The sequence below is a fragment of the Camelus ferus genome, chromosome X, assembly GCF_009834535.1.
Source record: "Camelus ferus isolate YT-003-E chromosome X, BCGSAC_Cfer_1.0, whole genome shotgun sequence".
In the NCBI taxonomy this organism is placed as follows: domain Eukaryota; kingdom Metazoa; phylum Chordata; class Mammalia; order Artiodactyla; family Camelidae; genus Camelus; species Camelus ferus.
Window position 1 is genome coordinate 92,333,651 of NC_045732.1, and position 22,386 is coordinate 92,356,036.

Here is a 22,386-nt window from a genome sequence, read left to right on the forward strand (position 1 = left end):
GCAGGATGTGGGCGGAGGTTGGAGTCAGTGACACTCAGACCCCTGGGACCTTGTGGGTCCCAGGAAGAATTCCAGAGAGCCACTGAAGGGTTTTAAGCAGGGAGGGTGGTGTGGTCAAATTTACCTTTTGAGAATCACTAATTTTCATTAAAATTTTTGAAATTGTGGTGAAAAATCTGACATAAAATTTACCACTGCTGGTTCTTTTTTTTTTTTTTTGCCCTTTTGAATGGTTGATTTTTAAATGCACGATTCAGTAGTGTGCAATAGGTCCCCAAAATGTTTTCATCTGCAAAACTGAAGCTCTGTCCCCATTAAACAACTTCCCATTCCCCCTCCCCCAGCCCGCCGGCAACCACCATTCTGCTTTCCATGTCTATAATCTGACAACTGTCAGTGTCTCTTATAAATCTAATTATGCAGTATTTGTGTTTTTATGCTTGGCTTACTTCACCTGGAAGAATGTCCTCAAAGTTTGTTCATATTGTACCATGTGTCAGAATTTCCTCATTTTGAAGGCTGAATAATATTCCACTGCATGCATATACTATACTTTGCTTCTCCGTTCATCTGTCAATGGACACTTGGGTTGCTTCTATGTTTTGGCTATTGTGACTGACAGGTGTGCAAATACCTGTTTAAGTCCATTTTCAATTCTTTTGGATCTATACCCAGAAGTGGCATTTTGAAATTTTGGAGGACCTTTGAGAATCACTTTTAGGAAGCAAATTCAGCAAGGCTGGTTTTATTGCCCTACAAAACAATAGAAAATACTACTGGATGGCTGCTAAAAGCTATTATCTTCTTGGACTACATTAATATAATTTACTAAGTACATACACACACACACATGAACTCCTCTAAAGTTAACAGAATTCAATGTGAACAATTAAATGTATATACATTTCATATTTCAGGAACACCTATCATATCCAGACTTATGTATTTAAGTGCTTTGAGGGACAATAGTTGTTAACCAAATATTGTTGAGCATTTGCTCTCTGTGAGGCATTGTGGGGAAACCCAAAATATGCCTAGCTTAGTTTGGGGGAACCCCCCACTCTCATGAAACTTCTGGTCCCAGAGTGGCAACAACACCCTTTGGTGTGCAGTGTGTTAAAATAGTTGTATAAAGGGAAAGTTCTAAGAGTTCATAGGAGGCAGTAGTCCTGGGGAAAGGCTTCCAGGTGGAGGTGACATTGGGTTTGATAGGGTTTGGGCGGGTGGAGTGGTAGGGGCTAGAGGTTCCAGGTGGATGGTACAGACCGAGCCAAAGAGAAGACTATCTGTGAGTTTAGGGGAGGGGAGGGCATGAGAAGGTCAAGAGTGGGAGATCCTGCAGGAGAGACTGAGAGCTTTAATGCCAGACTGAAGCATTGGCACTTTGGTGGTAAGTGGTGGTGAGGGGCCGGAGGGGTTTTGACTTAGGGAATGACATCAAAGCAGTGTGTTGGGAAGATAAGCCTGGGTGTGATGTGTGTAGGATGGACTGAAAGGGAGAGATATTGGCCGCTGACAAATTAGACAGAAAGGGGTTAAGAGGGCTACCCGAAGCTTGAGGTGATGAGGGTTTGAATTCAATGGTGGGGCATGGGAGGTGGGCAGCGGAAAGGCAGGGGGTGGGGGTGTGCTGGATGGAGGGGATTGTGAGTGACTTGACCTTGGCCCCTTTTCTGTGGATATCCCATCACACCTTTTCCCTTTCCCTCACTTCCCCTTCCTGGACGTCCTTCCTTCCCTTTCCTTTCTCCTTCCTTCTTCCTTTTTTTTTTTTGTTAAATATTATATATACATCTTATGATGACCAGTCTTACTCATTTTGGTTTCCTTCTGAACCTTGCATTGTGGCCTACACTTAGCAAGTGTTTGATTAACACATGTTGGCTTGTCGTTGGTGACTGATTAGAAGTGGGGCAGGAGCCAAAGATAACCAAGGGCTCAAGCCTGGGTGCTGGGAGAGAGGGGGATGCCAGGAGAAGCTGGTCAGGGTCAAAGCCAGGTTGAATCTGAGCTACTAGCAGGTTATCCAGCCGATTTGAAACCTTGGGATATAGCTAGAAGAGAGAGGAATCTTAAGGCACATCCTCACCTTCACCCTCAGTCCAGCTGGGGAGATAGTGGCTGTGTTTAAGAGCACAAATTTTGGTCTGGGATCATATTCTGGCCCGCCACTAGCTGAGTACCAAGTTAGGTAGTCTCCCTGAGCCTCAGTTTTTTTCACCTATGAAAGCAGTGTCAATTAGTAGTCTATCAAGTGGTTGTCAAGGCTAAAGGCGAGGTTAAATGTATTTGTACAACTGGGAAAAATGATAGCTACAGGTATTCATTATTATTACTATTATTAAGGGTAGGAGAAGGAGCATGAGTCATGTGACTCCATCCACAGCTTCCTGCTGCAGAGTGAATAAAAGGCAGCCTCCTGCCCCGGGCTCCTACGCGATCAGGTCCCTCCCTGCCTACCTCTCATCCAGCACCAACCTGCACTGTGCTCTGACTGGCTGTCTGCAAACTCAGCTTTGCTGCCTCAGGGCCTTTGCGTTTGCTCTTTCCTTTGCTTTGAATGTTTCTTTGCTAGATCTTGTGTGGCTAGCTTTTCTCGTGTCTGGGGGTTGGTGTATATACTGTGTAATCATCATTCAAATCAAAATCCAGCATCTTGTGGCTTCCTGAGATTTAAGTCTTAGCTCAAACATCACCTCCTCAAAGTGACCATCCCTGACCAAGTCTCCTTGCCGCACCCTCTGGCACGTCGCCCTGCTTTATTCTCTCCAGAGCACTTGTCATGACCTCCAGTTACCTGTGCACCGTTTATTCTTATGTCTACCCCCCCCACCGCCCCGACCTCCTAGTGAAAGCTCCGTGACAGCAGCCACTGGACCGTGTTGACTTAATATCCTCAGCATCTTGAACAGCACCCAGTGCACAGGAGACGCAATAAATTCTTGTTGAATGAATGGCTGATGTTTAAGATGCAAAAGGAGAGGTGATGGCGGTGGGGACAAGTCCGGGGAAGGTAGGAAGAGGGAAAGCTGGAGACATTTTGATATGCAGGGTAGGGCTCTGAGAGGGCTGCTTCGGCTGACCGCTTTGACATTTTCACAAAGTAACGGGTGCAGGCACCTGCTGAAAGCTGATGGCAGCAGAAGAGGGGTCTGGGCCTTGAGGCTGGTGGAGGGTTTTGGAATAATTATGCTAGCTGCCATTTATCTAGCATGGCTCCAAGCCCTTTAAACGTATTAGCTGATGTCATCTCATGACAATCCTATGAGGACAGGCATTCTTATTACTTCCATTTTAAAATGTGGAAACTGAGGTCCAGAGAGGTCAATTAACTTTTTCCCAAGGTCAGACATCTAGGACATGGCAGATCTGGGGTTTGAACCCTGGCAGTCTGTCTGTTGGAAACTGTGGGAAGCACCATTGCAATTTCCTGCCTCCCTGGTCCCTGAGGCATGGGTCTATGAAGGGACAGCACAAGATGAGGAGGAGGATTGTGTAATGAGTGGTACATAACAGGCCCTGCGGCAGTCTGTCAGCCAGCATGCTGTGCCAGGAAGCCCAGGAATGGGAGCAAAGAGAGTGAGTGGGACGGGGAGGGGGATGACTCCAGGTTAGGGAAGACAAAGACAGAGGCTGAGGCATTCTGAAGTGTGTGAGGAAGGGGGTTTCTGGGCAGAGAGAACAGCATATGCAAAGGCCCTGAGGTGGGGAAAAGCATAGCTCGCTGGGAGGAGTGAAAGTTCAGTGTCAGAGTATAGTGGCAGTGGGCGGGGAAGAGGGACTGGTCGGCATTTGAAGAGTCCAAGGCAGAGCCCAGGCGTTGGTATTTTATTAAGTACCCCACGTTATGCAGCCAGGGATAAAACTCACTGATTTAGTGTTTTTCTTTTTTTAATGGAGGCACCGGGGATTGAACCCAGGATTTCATGCATGCTAAGCATGCTCGCTACCACTTAGCTATACCCTCCCCCCAAGAAACAGTGATTATGACTGGTTTTCAGGTAATGCCGGTTTGGGGCCAACACGTTGAGAAACGCGCTCCAGATGATTCTAATCAGTACCAAGGCTGAGAAGCACTCATCTGAACTGAAGATGGGGCACAGGACCACGGCTTTGAAGTGTGAGCAAGGAACAGGCAAGGCCCTCGTCTCCTCCAAGGGAACCGGGCACGGGAGCAGCTTCCACAGCACAGAGGCAAGGCAGAGGCAGCACTGGTTGGGAAAGAATCAATTCAGGTGAGGAGCAGTGAAGGTGGCAACTGGAGGGGGGATTTATCTGTGGAGCAGGCAGAAAAAGGAGGACTAGGGCGTAGGAATGAGCAAAAGGAGGCTGACAGGGTTCTTGAGGCTCAAGGTTCGACTGCAGCCGGGTGTCACCTGCTGGTGTTGGCACCTCATTATTCATCCTTTAATTTACACTTCCCCCGCTACTCCCAAAATGATTTGTGGCCAAACTCTGAAATATAGAAGTATGGAAAGTGGTGCGACGGTGTCTGTGGTTGGGGGAAGGAGGGCGGTGGAGCAGGCTGAGCACGGGGTCTGATTTTACCTGACTGATGAGGTTGCTAACATCAGATGGGAGCCGTAAAGCCTTCGGCAGTGTGGCCAAGACCACGCCATACTGTATGGTGGACAGCAGGGTGTCAGGGGGCAGGGACAGGTTAACATCTACACGATGCGTCAGGTCCCATGCGCCCCACTTCGTTTCTTTCTCATTTAATAATGCAGGACCTGGGGAAGCCTGGATTTTCTTCTTGAATGCACTGGGAAGTCACTGAAGGGTTTTTAAGACGGCAGTGATGAGACTGACGTAGTTGTCATATACGATCAGCGCTATGCCCACTCCACTTTGTAGGCCAGGAGACTAGAGGTTAGCCAGTCCCAGATCACACACAAGGAGGCGGTGGCAGAACCTAGATCTAAAACCAGGCCTCTCTGACATAAGGCAGTTGTGGCAAAATGTTAACAGTTGGTGAGCTCAGGTTAAGGGTATAGGGTGTTTGCTGTATCTTTCTTTCAAAATTTTGTAATAAAAAGTTGGAAAAACAAACTAGGTCTAACGGCAAAGCTTAAGCTCTTTTCTCCACTGTGCCATGCCGTATCACTAACCCGAGTGACATTAAGTCACTCATTGTTCCCTCTGAGCCCAACTCTGTGCATCAGAACAATGGGATTGGATTAGAGCACCACTCCAGTTCTCTCCCTAACACTGTACGATGGTGTCGCTGTGGCGGTGTGTGGCTTCAGATGACTAGCCTACACCAAGAGCCAGGTCTCCAACTTGTCCTGCGGCCACGAAGGCCCTCAGGGTTGTCCTGTTACAGCAGCGGGGGACAGTTTCTAACCTCAAGGAAGGGGGCTGAGGCCGCTCTGTCACGCTGCCTGCTGCTGTGTAAACACGGTTGCCATCGGTCTCGTCCACTGCGGGGAATCAGGCGCAAAAGGAAATACCTTCCTCTGCCAAGGCTTTGGGTGGGGCTAGAAAAACGGCTCACGACAACACTGAATCAGCACATGCATCAGGGTCAAGCTCACAGTCAGAGGGAACTGGAAGAGGGCCCCGGATGGGAAGAACCCTCCAGCCGAGGCCTCATCCATCTCAAAGGGAAAGGGATTAGAACGCCCAAATTCAGACTAGAGGCCGGCAGGGGAGCAGAGGCACCATGCCGAAATGAGGGGTTTCCTCTTAAAGCGTTAGAGTTCAGATGAGAGCCCCCCAAATGTACTAAATTCACGGACTTTGTCACCCCAAGAGGTAATACAAATTCAAAACTGATTTTTCAAAAGTTGCAAAATGAATGACGTGAAAACATTCTTTGGGAGGCAAGGCTAGCATTGAGGCTGTGTTGGCAGGGGCGACTGGGTTCTCCCGAAATGTGTCCAGCAGAGTCTGTCAGATTTCTAGGGCTGCAGCGATCATGGATCTGACCCAGTGTGACATTTATGTGCATTAAGAATCAACATCTTTTCTCCTAACAGTGTTATTTTCTTGTCTGAATCCCCAGGGCTAAAATAAGGATCCTTGGCTGGCCTCCAAAAGCCTTGGGACTTGTTTATTAGCCTTTGAAAACATGTGGCTACTCCTCTCCAAGGGCAAAATACTGAAATTCTTCTGACAGTTCCCTGTGAGGCAGGACAAGACAGCATAGGCGGAGCTGTGGGGACCGCGGCAGTCAAGTGGGTCCCCGTTACACAAGCCCACTCCTAGGTTCTTCCTAGGATCAGTCACACTTTGAGTTTTCACACAACATATATTTATTCAGAAAAAAATCTGCAATAAATTATAATAAAAAAAAGATGACACGAAATACAGAATCCCACTAGCAGCTCTGCTTAGTGACCAAGACATTTTGGGGAAATATAACAAACAATTACAGAAAAAGAATCAGGAAACAGTGAAAGGGAGACTGACGCCACATCACCACATGGGGCTGAACCATTCTTCCCTAAAATGACAGATGCAGAGTCCTTCCCTACCAGTTGGAGCTGAACTCCTGCCTTCAGAGGAGCTATGAAATGGTACATCAGAGGTACTCAGGACTTAGAGGTTGGGGTGCTGGAGGAGGCATAGGAGGGAAGCAGATTTCATATGTCCACTCTATTTCTTGTCTCCCTCCCCTAGAGATTGTCTAAAACCCTCAACCCTCTGTACATCTCAGGACCAGAGCTGGAAAAGAGGTTGAGGCAGCAAACCAACCGAGTGCACCTGCCTTAAGAAGAGCGAGCTAGGGTGCTGCCCACAGCCCCCACTAAGCTCCCAGGTGGCAACAGACTGGAAAATGTGTCCAGGACAGGCATTTCCCTGTGTCTGTGTTACAGACTTGCCCAGCTTCTATCATCGGCCTCTCCTGTGATCCCTTTCCAGCCTAGTGGAGACGACAAAAGTGTTCTTCTCAGTCTGCCATTAACTAAGCTCAGCCTCCTGCCCCCGACGTATTACATCGGCAGCTATTTGGCACCAATAACTTGACTCCTACTTCCATAACTCCCAAACAGGAAAGGATTTGACCAGAATATCACAGGATACATATCTTTTCTTACCCCCAAAGAGCTCAATGCATAAGAGATGGGGGAATTGGAGAACTGGTTACTCAGTGGTGGTGTTTCCCTGGCTCTCTCCCTCGATGCTCTAGAAGAGTCAGGAGTCAATGCCCAAGACTGCATAGAGAGCCTATCCATGGGGCTCCTTGGATTTAATGTTAACATGTAAGAATGAGCCAACTCAGGGCGGTTTTGATGAAAGAAAACCAGGAGGAAGCCAACTGCATCAAGCAGTTTTGCAATCATTGGCTGGTGGCTGGTTTCCCAGCCAACAGAGATGAATTTTTAAAAAGAGGGCTGCCCCACAGGAGCTTGAGTAAATGACAAGCTCAGAGGGTTGTCTAGGGCGGGAGAGAAAGGTGCTTGGCTCGTCCCACTGCAGTCTCCTTTTCACTGCACTGGGTAGGGTGTCTGGGAGCCAAGGGGAGCTGGCTATAGAGCCCAGAGTGGGTCCTGATGAGGGAGGGGGTGACATCTGCCCCCTGGTACTTCCGGAGACCAGAGAGGGGGTTCTCAGGGTGACCCTCGTACCCTTGCTGGGGGAAGGAGCAGCATTTAGAGAGGCACACTTGAGGGACCGACTCCCTGTCTGACTGTGGTACAAGCGCCGCCCCGGAGGTGGAGTTCTAAGCGGGGGGTGGGTTCCCCAGACACCCAGGATTGGTTCTTGTGTAACATTTGAGTAAGAACAGAAAGGGATGGTAGGAAGCAGGACCTGTCAAACATGAATATTCTCACTCCTGCCATACTCATAGTGCTTCCACTCTGACTGTGAGCCTCTCACATCAATGGGATATCATCTCTAATAGTCCCGAATGTTCTGCTACCAAGTGTGGCCTAAGCCAAGAGAATATGGTTCCACCCATCGCAGATCCATAAAAGGCCAATGTTACAGAAATATACAGATGCCACTGTAGTAGCAACACACAAATCCATGTACCGACCACATACAGATGGTTAACTCACTGCTGGGGACACAAGGAGTCACTAGCCTCACCCAGACTCCCTTTGACATGATAGTATTAGCAAAGTAGCGTGCAAAGGGGTGATCGGAGCGGGGTGGGGCCAAAGTGCATCAGACGCAGGACTACAGACAAGTCTGAGCGACAGCAAGTAGTGCTTGTAGGCCTAGAACGGGGACAGCTCAGAATCTAGGCCTAGGGTGCTGAGGGCAGTCAGGACGGCTGGCCAGGAGGGCAACACACTCATCCCCAGATGTGTCAATACAGAGCTCTTCGCCTTAGAAAGAGAGAACACAAAAACACCAAAATATGGTAACTTTGGCTTGGCAATATAAGTCTAAAAGTATCTTGCTGTGTAGGGTACGGTTAAGGGAGGGATTAGGAAACTCTCTTCCTTTCGCACTAGAAACAACTTTTTCATGCCAACAGCCTCGAAATTCTGCAGCAGACCCTTCCTGTGGCATGACTTTTCCAACCACTATGGAATACTTGGTGCCCAAGATCTTCCGCCTCTAGAATCTCGGAGAGTAGTAAGAGACAAAGGCTTATTGTTAGTCTTCATCGCTCCCAAGCAGAAAACACAGCAGGAACTGGGTAGCACGCTGGCGGTCGCTTGGAGTCTGTCTTGCCATAAGGTTGGGTGGAGGCCTCAGGAGGAGACTAGTGAAGAGTGTAGCTAGACGGCCAGAGAAAGAAAAGGGGAAAACCCTTGGTCAGACACAACCTAAGCAAAGCCTGAGGGGTGGGGGTTGGGGGCCAGGGGATGCAGGCAGTGGGAGGGAGGTGACTACCACACACCAGGACATTAAGGAGGGAATACACTGGGTACCCCGTCCACCGCTGTCCTGACTAACACCCCTACGTGGCCATTCTTATGAAGTACCCTTACCAATCATGTTGGCGTTGACGTTGTTGTATTCAGAGAATTTTAAGAGTTCTCGAAGGAATGCCATCAAGTAACGAAAAACATTTCTATGGCACCCTGGAAGCTGGGAAATCACCTGTTTTTTTGAAAAAAGGGGGGTGGGCAGTGAGGAGAAGACGTGGAGGTAGGGAGTAAGAAGAACTCACAGCTGCCTTACAGGTAACTTATAATCCAACCAATCCAACCCTTCCAGGACCCCATTCATCTGTCACAACCCTCCTTTATTTGCTCCAGATCAACACAATATCTGTCAAATGATAACTTCCAAGGTGAGATTGTCATACCGTTTGGCCCCGTTCACTCAATGAGGAGGCCATGTGATTACCACACATTGACACACCCAGCCCACTTCACAAGCAGGTCGGTGTTAACCTGGTCTTTTCCCATCTTCCCAGACAGGTAGCTGTGGTATCTGCCAAGCAGCTGAATGGTTTTCTCTGCAATGTCATTGAGCACGATGGGGGCTCCTCCCGATACTCACTAGTCTGATTTGGAGGTATTCTCAGCTACTGTGCATCAAAGTCATTTCAAGATTAAAAACAAACAGCAAGGAGACAAAATGAAAGGCTCACGAGTGTCACCCACCCTTCCTGGCAACGTCAGCCAGAATTCCACGTACGATCAGCTTCACTGATCTCACCCCAGAGCAGAGGTAGCCACCCTACTCGAGGGGCCAACTGAACAAGGGTGGCAAATACAACAGGAAATAACACAACTAAAATGTAAGGGTCCCAGCTCTTAATGCTGGTGTCCTGCCATGAACAACAGATCCAGACCCACCCTACCACATGGCTGGCTGCCCATTCGGCTCTGTGAAATCAATGATTTTCTCTGTGAGGGAACCTGCCTCAAATCCATTCTCAGAGCAGCAAAACTCACCTGTCGGCAGATCCGGGGATCCTGAGCAGAGTCGAGGCATCGCTGATACAGCTCGTAACAGATGACGGGCTCTGGCAGGGCTTCCAGGAAAATGAGCAGTGCCTCAGCCACGGAGTGATTACTGCCAGCTGGATTGACTTCTGTCAAGGGAAAGAGGCTCCAGGAAAAAGGTCATGCTTAGACCCGATTTGCTCCCTTCCTCAAACTCCTTCAGGGACGGCTTCCTTCCTTTCATTCAGGGTACCCTGATCTGAATTGGGGTTGGCCATCTTTCTGGTCCAGGAATGCTGCAGCTGAGTTGTTATAGACTTGATCAAAACCTCTTGGGAGGTTTGGCCCAACTTGAGAGCCAAGGGACCGTGGCTTGTGGAATGACAGTTCACACTGGAAACTAGTCACCGATGTTTCCCGTCCTCCTCCCTGTCTTTAGGATGGTGCCAGTGCGGTGGGTCCTCTGTTCCATGCCCAGTAAACGTCGTTGTTACCCACCTCTGATTCCTTTCAGTAAGAGCCTGGTACAGAGAGAGGGGTCGAAGCTTCCTGAGGTGAACTGAGACACAACTGTATAGTCAATGACTACTTTATAATAAAAGACAGTTACGAAGAAAATAAAGATGGAAACATGAAAATCAAATGGAAGTGGGAAGAAGTTTGGGCAGGTACACATCCAGCTTCCTAAGCCTTTGTTGGAAAGGATACGGATTGTCTTGGGAATGCTGGTGTCCAGACAATCAATGATCTGCTGCAGCTCCTCCTGCATTCCAGGGGTTTGGAACAGGTCCTCCTACCAAAGAGGTCACAATGAATGGAAGAAGGCAAGATAATCAGCCCTCGGGTTCTGACGAGCACCCAGGGATCAGGAGGGCAGCGGGAAGCAGAGGGAAGGCTGGTATGCATAGTCTTGATGAGGAATGGAGCTGTGAGGGCACCTTTTCCCTTCATCATCTCATCCGTGTGAAACTGTTTCAAACTAGAAAATTATCTTCAAAGGTTTCAGCCTGTACCTGATTCGGCGGGGAACTGAACGGCTAGATCGGGAGACCCACTTCCAGCCTCCTGACAGGTAGCAGGCAGAGTTGTAACAGGAGAAGCACATTCAAACCCTGCTCTGCAGAACACTAGGGTGGGAGCAAATGGCATGTCCGCACCAAACCTCGCTTTCAAATTCTATTACTTCTCAGCAGGTAAGACAACATTATCCTTCAATTTAGCCCCAAGAAACTGTTCTTTTTTGGGGGGACTGGGTTGAGGGTAGCAGGTATTTTAGGTAGGATTTAAAAGTCAGGACTAAATTAAAGGAATGGGCTTGAAGTTTGCTTTGGACTTTGACATCTGCAATGCCCACATGACAGCTAAAGCAGGCAGCACGGGCCCAGGCGCTCAGCGGCGCAGCGAAGGTGTGTGTAGGCAGGAGACAGGTGTGCTCAGTTCGGGCCCCAGCTCCGCCACTATGCTTGTGCTGTGGTCTGAGATAAACCCCCTAGCTTGCACGCTGCAGCTCTCACATCTGTAAACAGGATGCTTCCACCTGCCCTGGCAAAGTGACAGTGAAGTAGCTTGGGAAAGTTAAAAGCACTCTATATACAGATGTAAGGTATTATCATTTCCCGCTGGACTCCCACCTCCCAAAGCTGCAGGGTGGGCAACTCCCACTCACCTGGTGACAAGCGTATCTGAATAAGTGATCGACCAGAAGCCAGATCTCCTTGGGGACCTTAAGAGGTCTCTCACTGGCACCTTCATCCAAGGGAACCATCTGCAGAAGGGATTTCTCCTAAGAGATGACAAGAGGTGAGATCAAAGGGGTCTCAGGAAAAACTTCTGTGTGTAATATAATCTCCAAATTCTGCTTAGGTGGGTACAATCTGATCTTCATCTCTTAGGATTTTTCGTTTTTTTCTCCCTGGGGACACTGTTGGTCAGAAGGCACTCTGACTGATTCCCACGGTTAAACGATCTCCTTTTCTAGATGCTTCACTTAACCGTTAAGCATTCCATTTGCGTTTATTACGTTTATCACGTGGATGCACAGTGTGCTGTAAATCCTTTCAAGGGTGACACAGAACCGGCAATACAGTCACGGTAGAGTCCACACATCGCCGGAGACTCACGGACCATTAAATTACAGTTGTGAGCACAGCACTTTGAGAGGGCAGCACCTAGTTAGGTTTCTGTTGACTTTTAACTTATTTCTCTTTCAGGTCTTACCTCAATCAGAGCTTTCACTGTTGATTTAAATGAGGTTCTCTGGTTCTCAGGAATTAAAGACAATTCTCCACATTAGACCTACACTCATGAATATTTCAGGCTTGGTAAAAAGGTCTAATTTTAAGGCACTAAAACTCACCAGCCTTAAGATCCGGAACTAGTTAAATGAATACAGCACACCAAGAGCCGGAAATACCATGAGAAGTCTCGGCTCTGAGCGCAGAAGTTACTCTTTAGAGTAATAGCTCAGCAGAGATTTCTTGGGGCTTTGACTCCCTTCACCTAACTTTCTGCTCTGTTAGATTCTCCTGAAAGAATCTCAGAGAAAAGCCCAGAAGTGATATAAATTACAGCAGTAACTAAATCTGAACTTGAAAATATCTGGGGAATAACCTCAATTATCTTATGTTTATATAGTCAAATATAAATGATATCAAAAAGATATGTGACGTAGGTTAAAGGACATCTGAAGGCAGCCTTCAGAAAATCCTGGTGACCAGTTTTTGGCATCTTCGTCCTCCTACACCTCCAGCTTAAGGTCATATAATTATGTATGTTCACTTAGGAAATGCTGTAAATTCTGTCCATAACCCTCAGCCATGTTACTTTGAGGGAAAGAAAAGAAGCATTTCACTACTTCCAGAGCCCGTGTTCACTAGAGCAGAGGGCTCTTCTTAACATTTTGTTCTTCAACAAGCATGGGTGACCTTTTAAAGCTGCCTTGCCTTTCTAAGGGAATAAGGAAGAGAAGGCAGCACGATAGTTGGTTACTATTTAAAATCTTCTTCGCATTAATTTTGCTTCCTTTCTCTCTTTCCATGGGATTCTATCACGTAATATTCACAGTCGCTAGAGCGCCCAGAACATCTATCAGTGGTTCATTCACTAACTTCTTTCTGGTTCCAAGTATGAAACCCAGGCATACACACGATACCTGAGCCAAAACACTGTCCACAGTGCACTCTGCTCACCTGCTGGACCAAATGCAACACATGTACAGATTCTTTAGCAGACACCTCCAAACTTACCACATATAAATTATTCAGCACTGATTCATGTACTTAAAAAAAGTCTGACATCCAATTAGCGCTTTTCCTGTACTGAGGCAACACACGGCACCGTTTAGGATGAAAAGACAGAACACGGCCTGCTATTAACAGAGAAGGGCTAGGAAGCAGAGCCGTCTCAATCCTCAGTGGTTTAAAAAGGTTAATAAAATGCCGGTAGGTTATATACACCATCCACTATGCATCTGCAAATTCGTGTGATATGAAATGTCATACTTGCGTCTCTGAAGTCTAGAGAAAGATTATGCACAAGAAATAATATTTTTAAGAAGTCCACAAATGATCCTGAACTCTAATATTCAAAGGGAAACCAGGCACACTTTGTCTTCTTGCAATGGGACACATTCAGTGCCCGATAAGCTCACACTGTAACGTCACTGCTAATAACTAAACACAAAAACAGGACGCCATCCCCTCCATCATAATGCATTAAACTCCACCAAATGGGGAGGTCATGTTAGAGACTGTGTGAAAGTGCTTTAAGAATGTTTTCCAACTGGATGGCTGTGTGTGGAGCCAGGCACCCTCCAGCCTGAAGATGGAGAGGCAGCAAAGCACCACAGGAGGAGGGTTTCATTGGTTCCTTCACTAGGTATCCAGGAGACCCGGGTTCCAGTCCCCTCTGCCCCATTCTCCCGATGTCAGGAGCAGTTTGACTTTAGCGAGTTTTTCAACTGTCCTGGGCCTAGTTGTCTCATCTGTTAGGATGGAGAAAATGAAGACGGGGGCTCTACCACATGACCCCTTATGATCTCATTGGGGTTCTAGTCTACACTCTATTTCTTGACCATATTTCTATATATTCTTTCAGTAATTAATTATTATTATCACTACTCCCAAATCACTCTGGTGTTTTTTTTTTTTTTGTGGTCTCTCTCTTTTTTTATTGAAGTATAGTCAGTTTACAATGTTGCATTTGAAATCACTCTTAATGCAACAGGAATTCACTTCTGGTTTTACTATCATTGGAAATGGAAAACAGCTGAGCCGTACTCGCCTTCATCTTCTGAGCTTTCACATCCATCAAAACAGCTCTTTAATCATTTCTCATTTCAAAAATACAAATCTGGAACCTTGAGTCCTATTGCTTTTACGTACTGGGTCTCAACGACTGGACTGGTGCAGGAGATATCTTTCCTGTACTTCAGACACACTTAAAGACAGCTGGCAGGACTTTGGGGGATTCTCACGGAGTCAGAGGTCTCTGATATGGGAAAGCCTAGGGGGAAATTCCAGGGACCATGGTTAAGTGTGAATCAAGCACAGGGAAACGCATACCTTTTCTAGGAAGCTGTCTTCTTCCTGAGAGCAGAGCAGGAAAAGAAAGTCATTGACAGATAGAAAATGATTAGAATTAATTTACAGAATTAGAAATAGATCAGTATTATTAGAATGCACTAGCTTACTAGATACATACACTTTAAACAGCTTTAAATTCTTCAAATAAGTCATGATTGTTGCAAATGGAACACACATATGCAAAGTTCTCTATTATGCATATTAAATTTTTATGCAGTTTATTGAGACTATCACTCGAGAAACACACATGTGCAGTCCTAAGATGTTTGTGTCATTTGGCAGCTGCCAGCTGACCCAGCCAAATGCCCACTGATGTTTCCTTTCCATGTGCTGCTTAGAGGCAGGCCCTGCGGCTACACAGCATGTGCCTCACTTGAGGGCCACTTCAATGGAAGAACATGGTTGTGAGCCTAACAGTGGCCATTTGGGAGGCAATGGTAGGCTTCTCTCCTGTCCACTGCCTCGCCTCTCACCTTAGCTAGCCTCCTAAGCACTATCCCACACTCCTTTCCATCTCCCTGATCCCACTCCCCTCCTCAAGGGTCCCTAGAGTCCCCAGAAATGGAGGTCTCTCTGAAATGCAAATTCATTTCATTTCAGACCTTTGTGAACCATAAGACTTATCATTATCCCTTACTGTGCTTTCCTATAGGGCGTAAGAGAAAAAAGAGAAGCAGGGCAGAGGGAACAAGGTACCTTTCTAATCGTCTCTGTCTTTTGTGTTATTATTACAGCGCAATGACAACAACAGAACAATAACAATTGCCACCACTTAGAGGGCATCTGCCCTGTAGCATTAACTGTGCAAATGGCTCCTACACAATGTCATTTAGGCTGCACATGTGAGTAAGGTGATATTAGTCCCATTGTACAGATGAGGAAACTGAGGCTCTGGGAGATGAAATTATTTGCCGGCAGTCACACTATTAGGTATTAAGCAGCAGAATCAGGATTAGAACTCTGGTCAGATTGATTCCCCAGTCATTACCACTATGCTCCCTTTTGATAACTCAAAAAGGATAAACTGCTTCCTGGACAGAGAGGCAGGGGAAAGCTGCGAGAATGTATTCTACTCCAGAGCAGGTAAAGACGGTTACAAGGCAGCATGATTAGTGGAAAGAGTACAGACGCTGCTGTCAGACAGTCCTGGGGACAAATCTTCATTCTACCTCTTATTACTTTCGTACGGACCTCAGGCAAGTTACTAAACTTCATAAAGCCTCAGTTTCTTCATCTCTAAAACAGGGATACTAACCTTTGCCCCACAGGGACAGGGAAGCAGCCTAAAACCCAGGGCAGGTGGGGCAGTGGTGGTGCAGGATGCCAGCAGCAGGCCTGAGTCTCTCAAAGCTCCCCACACCTCCCAACTGGCATCTCCCAATCTGCCGTGGGCCACCAAGAGCGTCAATATAAATCCTACGTCTCGGGCTGGTAGTAAAAGGAGAAATCCCGATCTCACCACCAGAGAAGTGCAGGAGGCTGGACGTGGGGAAGGATGTGTTCCCTCACATTCCAAGTAGTAATGCTGAATGCATTTCCCCTAAATAACTGTTACGTATGATGGGTAGGTTTTTTGGTATTATTAGATACATTATGAATTAAACATGCTTTTGTAGGTTCACCTAGACTTTTAAATACCACATATAAAATGAAATAAAAATAATCAGAGTAATGGTGATTCATAAAGTATACAATATTTATAGTACTGTAATCACTTTTTAATATGAAAGTTAATTCTAAGTGCCAAACATCTAATTTAACTCAGTTTTTTAAGATTTAGGACTACTTACTAACATGTCGAGAATCTGCCTGTCTGACCAACTTCTCTATTCCCCCTCCATGAATACTCGCCACATGATATGATGAGTAACACCAGGCAGAGTCCTTATACACTAACCTGTCAGACCAAGCCCTCGAAAAGGTTTCCTTTGAGCAGTGACCATCTACCAGTGCTAGGCACTGGGCCAAATGTCTTTGAGGGGTTGAGGGTGTATGAAAAATGAGGCTACATGGAAGGGAAAGACGTGGTCCTTGACTTGGGTTTCCAACTGAGTTGAGGTAAGGAGGCCCTGAATTTATGGCCTGGTAGTACTCCAATTCACCAATATGAGTTCTTGATAAATGGTTAAAACAAACAAACAAACAAAAACAGGGGCTCAAAGGAAGGAGAGATGGCTTTCAACTGGGGCTGTCAGGGGACTTTTCACAATGGAGACATGACCTAACTAGCCCTTAAAAGAGTCACAGGATTTTAAAGGGTAGAGATGGGGTGGGGATGTTACAAGTGGAAAAGGGCAGAAAGAAACAAAGGTGGAGAGAAGGCAAATCACAAGGTGAGACTAGGGAAAAGCTAGTCATCTGGTTCGTGGGGAGCATGGAGGGATATTGAGAAAAACAGCAGGAAATAAATCTAAAAAGGTACGCTGAAGTCAGACTTTGCGAGACCATGAATGACAGGTAAAGCAATTTGGAATGTCTTCAGCAGGCATGCGGGAGCCACATGTCTACCTTTAAGCAAGGAAGTGATAGGCCCCAAAGCTCTACTACAGAAAGATCAGTCTGAGAGCCCTGAAGAGGAAAAACAGAAGGCTAGGGAAATTGAGGTGAAGGGAACGGTTAAAAGGCTGCCGAGGTAGGTCAAGCAGGAGAGTAAGCACCTTCACTAATAATGGGAAAACAGCATCTTAAAAAAATGAATGGATACAAGAGAAAACTCTGAATGAAGAATTAAAAGGACTTTGACACTGGTGAAGGAAGGGGCAGCAGATTTACACTGAGAGTTACTTCTCTGGCCCCAGGCAGACAGTAGATGTAAATTATATTTATTTCAACACTAGGTTCAACTCTGAAAATAGAAATATCACTTAGCCCCCACTAATAAAGAGCATTCTCGTGAGGTTGCTACTAATCATTTAGTTCCACTGACTTCCCTACTCTCTGCAAAAGGCTACGTGTTCATCACATTACAAAAGGGCAAGAGTTCAGGATTCTCCAGCAGGGCAATCCTGGCACCTATGAATATGCTGCAAATCATTCTTCACATAACAGCCACCCTGCGAGTTCTCCCAGTAGTAAATGAAGCCAAAATAGTGTATAAAAGAATCATTTGGAGGCAGATTCAAATTTAAAAACAAAAAATAGAAAACTGAATAGATACTGAAGTTCTAGACCTTCCTAGAGGTCATTCATGTGAAATGTAAAAAGAAACAGAAACCATACACCTAACAGGGTAAGAAAATTGTGGTCAGATCAGTAAGACAAAGTAAACATCTAATGGAGGGAATGACTGGGGACAAATTACTCACCAAATTATTTCTGTTATTTCAAATTTTTGATATTGACCTCCTAATAAACATGCCCCCAAGCAAATATAGCTTGTTCCCTCATCCACCTGTCAACTTTTTTCATCTCTGTATTTACAAGCCAAACCTTTAACTAGATCTGGTGGGTCCGAGCCTGGTCACCTCTCCACTAGTCCAGTCTACATGCAAACCAGAATGTTCCTCCAACTGTGCCAACTTACAACCTCATACTATTCATCAAAGACTTCCGATGGTTCTAGATGCCCTCTGGCTCCAGGATAAACTCATCTGTTGACTTTAAGACTCTCTATCCCCTGCTCCCATCCTAGTTCTCCAGCTTCACACACCTTATCCTTCTCCTTTACTCTCCCCAGGGGAATCTTACACTTTTTCATATGTGGTCTTTTCACTTTCACCTTCTAACCTTTATTCATGATGTCCCCATGCCTGGAAGAGCCTGCTCACCCAGTATATTAATACATATTTCTTAAAAACTTGGACTTGACTTAAAATACTTCTATGAGAAACTCCAAATCACTTTCCTAGCCCACTTTATTCTTGTGTGCTGAACTTATTTCTAGTCATGTTAATGCTATATGCATCAAACATTCACTAAAGCCAAAACAGGCTGATTCTGAGATTAATTTTCACAGAGATTAGCTGATCAATCAATAAGCTTTTATAGCATATAAGGGCTTGAGTAAACAGCACAGGAAAGGAATCTATAGTTAATATAAATTATAAGCGCCAAAATTCTTATTCTAAATGACTTTCCAGAATATTGAGTTACCAAACACACTGGACATTAGCCAGTAAAGATGGTTAATGTTTAGATTATCTCTAACCAAACTCCTCATTAACCTTGATTTAGAATTTAGCCATATTGTACATACAAGTAAACTTTCATCACCAATAAATCACAAGAACCCACATAAACTCCATAATACTTCGTATACAATGTACAATGAATACATATTGATGATTATATGCTACTTGATATGCCAGTTAATAAACCAGAAAAATCTATCTTAAATTCTGGAAAAGAACAAAGATAATTACAAACAGATTCTCCTCTGTTTGCCACTTGTGCTAATCCCAACGGTTCTAGTCGTGGCAGTCACTGTCATTGAGCAGGGCAGGAAGAATGAAAAGGACTTATGCCAGTTACTTCACTCTGCACTTGGGAGGAAGAGCATGTAGCACAAGAATCTTCCTGAACCAGAACATGGACAGTCAACACAGGCACTGAACTCATTTCTGGTTTCATCCAAATTTTTCAGTAAATAATACAAAAGAGGACAATAGGTACCATTATGAACAGCATTGTCTCACGGGATCTGAAATATCATCTTGGGGCTTGTAATAAGCATGAACAAACAAACCTAAGAAAGCATTTGAGAAGGCCAAAATCAAGCCAAAAGAGAGTGGGAAGGTATTACAACCTGGGTACAGATAATCTTCAATCTCTTGTTTACTGCCCTGCACTAATGTGGATAATTTCCTCATCAATGAGATACAGGAATTTAATAATAACTAAGTGCAACGGGCTGTGAAAAGAATCAGAACTCTAAATCCTACAAAATAGAAGCTTTAACAGAATAAATGGTGACCACACACATACAATTTAAAAACAACTCAGCAATTCTGTAATGAAAAAATGATCAGGGGTCTACTTTTTTAAACTTTGAATCATTTGTATACAAAAAGAAGAAAAAGGGCTTCCTACAGAGCCACTAACTCCACTAAAATTTTTGGCTACTTCCTATTCATGGTCAAATGTGGCTGAATTACCTGATAATATTTTAAATAAAATAAAATAGTTTATGCTGGTTGAGCCTCCTTCCAGTCACTTTAGTTAATATGGGACAATTACAGTAAAGGGTAGTATAATGCTTCTGCCAACTCTTACCAAGAGGTTCCAGTTTATAGTAAACAAGGTGAGAGGAGGAATCACAAAAAGATAGGTTTAAAAAGTACCAAGAGGAAATAATCAGACAAATTTAGGAAATGGTGGATCCTTGACAGGACAATTGTCCTGGACTTTTTAAAACTCAATGTCATTAAAGGAAAAAAATGAGACAACTGTTCTCTAAAAGAGACTGCAGAGACCTCACCAAATGTACTGCATGAATCCAGATTGGATCTTGGCTTTAAAAAAGCTATAAAAGAAATGACTGGGATGACTGGTGAAATCTCAATACCGACGGACTAGTTTTCTTAGGTGTCAATAATGGCACTGTGCTTACATAGAAATGATACTTCTTCTTAAGAGAGGCAGGTCGAAGTGTTCACTGGTGGAGTGACACATCACCACTTAATTTCAAATGGCACAGCAAAAAAAAAAAGTATACGTTTGTATATGTGTGTAAGGCATGTGGGTGTTGACGTACTGTTCTCTCAATTCTTCTGCACATCTGCCATTTTCATAATGAAAGTCGGGAAACGGAAAGTTGGGAAATTATGCTTGGGATGGAGGGAAGGGGAAAACAACTTCATTTAGAAAATATTCTAAAAGGTGAAATAGTAAATTTAAAAGATTGGAATATGGTGGTAGAAGGAAAAATAAGTGTCATGAAAAATAACAGAATGTCAGGATATGAATTTCTGAAGAAATTGGTCCTCTCAACCAGAGGTAATATGCTCAGTCATAATTCCAAGAAAGAATGCTGGGACTGAACTCAAGGGTTTTAATCTGCCATCTGAGTCATCGCTAAAACAATTCCATGGCAACAGAACAGATCACACTCCGACAAGCCAGCAGCCTGCCTGCCGGTCTAGCCCTCCCCGCAAGATGACACCATCACCGCTCGGCTAGGCTGAAAGGACCAACGTCAATGCTAACGGGGATGATAACACAGGGCTGTCACGTCAGCTAAGTTTATTTGGTAAAAGGCCAAGAATATACTTTGATAGCCCAAAGGGGTCTGCACACAAAACCGATAATATTTTCTTTTAGAAGAAAGGTTCTTCATAGGATGAATTTATTACTAAATAAATTTACATTCCTGAAGATACGAAGCATTTCCTCCACAAGAACATTGATATTATAGCTTGGTGCTGGGGAAGGGAAATCCTCTTCCTTTCTTTTCTTAAGGGAGTCACATTAAACTTGTATCAAACTTCAATGCACATTATAATCATCTGGAATGCTGATAAAATGCAGATCCCCAGGTCTCACGACCTGGGATTCTGATTCTGTTGCCAGAGGTGAGTGGTGGAGGGGCCTGTGCTTGTGTAAGGACCCCTGGGGGTCCTGGGACAGGTACTCTGAGGTTCACTTATGGTCTAGGCTCCAAGAAGCAGCCAAGTTTGACTTGGATTAGGCAGGATGATGCTGTGAGGAGCTCTGGACTGGGAGTCAGAAAATCTGGGTGACAGATTCATAACTAACGTATTCCACTTTGGGCAAGTTATTTTCTCTGTGCCTCAGTTTTCTCATACGCTTAATGAGGATAACACCGCCCTGCTCCACTTCCTGGACCTCACCTACATGCTAATTTATACAAAAATGACTTGAAAGTATGAGGAGAGTAACAAGTAAGCATTATCTTTTTGAAAAGGGAGGCTGTAATCTAATTCAGTGAACTTCGTATTATTATATTATATTCCTGACAAGAGCCAATTACAGATTACCCTCTCCTCTTTCTTTTTAGGCTTAATCCAGTGAAAGGCGTGCTAGAGTAAAGTGACATTCTTATTCTTATTTATCACTTGCCATCCATCCCCTCCCCTAGCCCTGACAAAAGAGAAAGCACAGAGACAAGGAGGACGGCACTTAAGTACTGCGAAAATTCTGTCCTAAAGGAGATTCATGTCTTAGCATGCTCTTACCAAGTCTATGAGTTTGGTAACAGGAACTTCTCGGATTGGCCTTTTCATGCGGCACAAAGCCTCTAAGGATGTACCAAAACAACTTGGGAGGTAATTTCCACTGATGGTCAAGAAGTAATCTTTGCCTCGATCCAGGTGAAGGACAAGGATATCTTCAATCTTATCTTCCCCTGAGTTCAGGATGGTCACAGAGTCTTTGCTGACATACACATCAAGGGAGATGTCCACGGTCTCATCTGAAATGTAAGAGATGCCACATGGTACCAGAAACTTCCAGTGGAAAAGCAAAAAGGGGACGAGAACCCACAGAAGACGTGTCCTCTAAAAAAACCATCAAGTGATGAAGGAGAGATGGGATACCCCAAAGAGGGAGCCCCGATATAATAACAGTGAAGGTAAGAGACGTGTGGTTAGAAAACAAGAAGTTAAAGGGAGGGGATGGGAGATGGTACATCGCAAGCAGAGACAATGGTAAAGGGAACACTCACTTGGCTCCAAGTAGCCCTCAAAAGGTTCAGCCCGAAGCCATGGCTTGCAGTACTGGCTGTCATTAAGCTTAGGGATGAAAGAAAAATGGCAGGGAACCTGTCCATTGTTGCTGATCTGGAACTTCTCCTTTTGCAGTTGCCGAAACTTCACATTCTCAAACACAAACTGGGGAATAACAGACAGACACAACCATGCATCACTAGTAGGGGAGGTAAGTCAGTTGGATTATTCCATAGAGAATATGAATAAAGAATAAGGTCATTATCAACCAGGTGTACGCATTCACCAACGAGCCAGCTGTCCACCATCGCCTCTCACGTACTATAGACTCACGACGGCAGAGGAGGAGTTAGGCAGCTTTTGCTACTTCTCTAGGCTACTCTG

The 22,386-nt window shown here is 45.1% G+C and overlaps 1 protein-coding gene across 3 annotated transcripts in view; it reads right to left on the minus strand.

Annotated features, from left to right (window-relative positions):
- Window positions 1-6,233: 6,233 nt before the first annotated feature.
- Window positions 6,234-22,386, minus strand: part of OCRL (OCRL inositol polyphosphate-5-phosphatase) — a 46,278-nt gene continuing 30,125 nt past the window's right edge. For 2 of the 3 annotated variants that reach the window (XM_032474374.1, XM_032474373.1), the window contains exons 17-24: window positions 22,002-22,167; window positions 21,514-21,749; window positions 14,360-14,383; window positions 11,464-11,580; window positions 10,506-10,590; window positions 9,807-9,934; window positions 8,892-9,003; window positions 6,234-8,678 (exon numbers count right to left, since the gene is read on the minus strand). In XM_032474374.1, the coding sequence (XP_032330265.1) occupies window positions 8,554-8,678; window positions 8,892-9,003; window positions 9,807-9,934; window positions 10,506-10,590; window positions 11,464-11,580; window positions 14,360-14,383; window positions 21,514-21,749; window positions 22,002-22,167 (993 nt within the window). In that variant the 3' untranslated portion in view covers window positions 6,234-8,553. The remainder of the gene's footprint in view (window positions 8,679-8,891; window positions 9,004-9,806; window positions 9,935-10,505; window positions 10,591-11,463; window positions 11,581-14,359; window positions 14,384-21,513; window positions 21,750-22,001; window positions 22,168-22,386) is intronic. The other variant, XM_032474375.1, reaches the window with a different exon arrangement.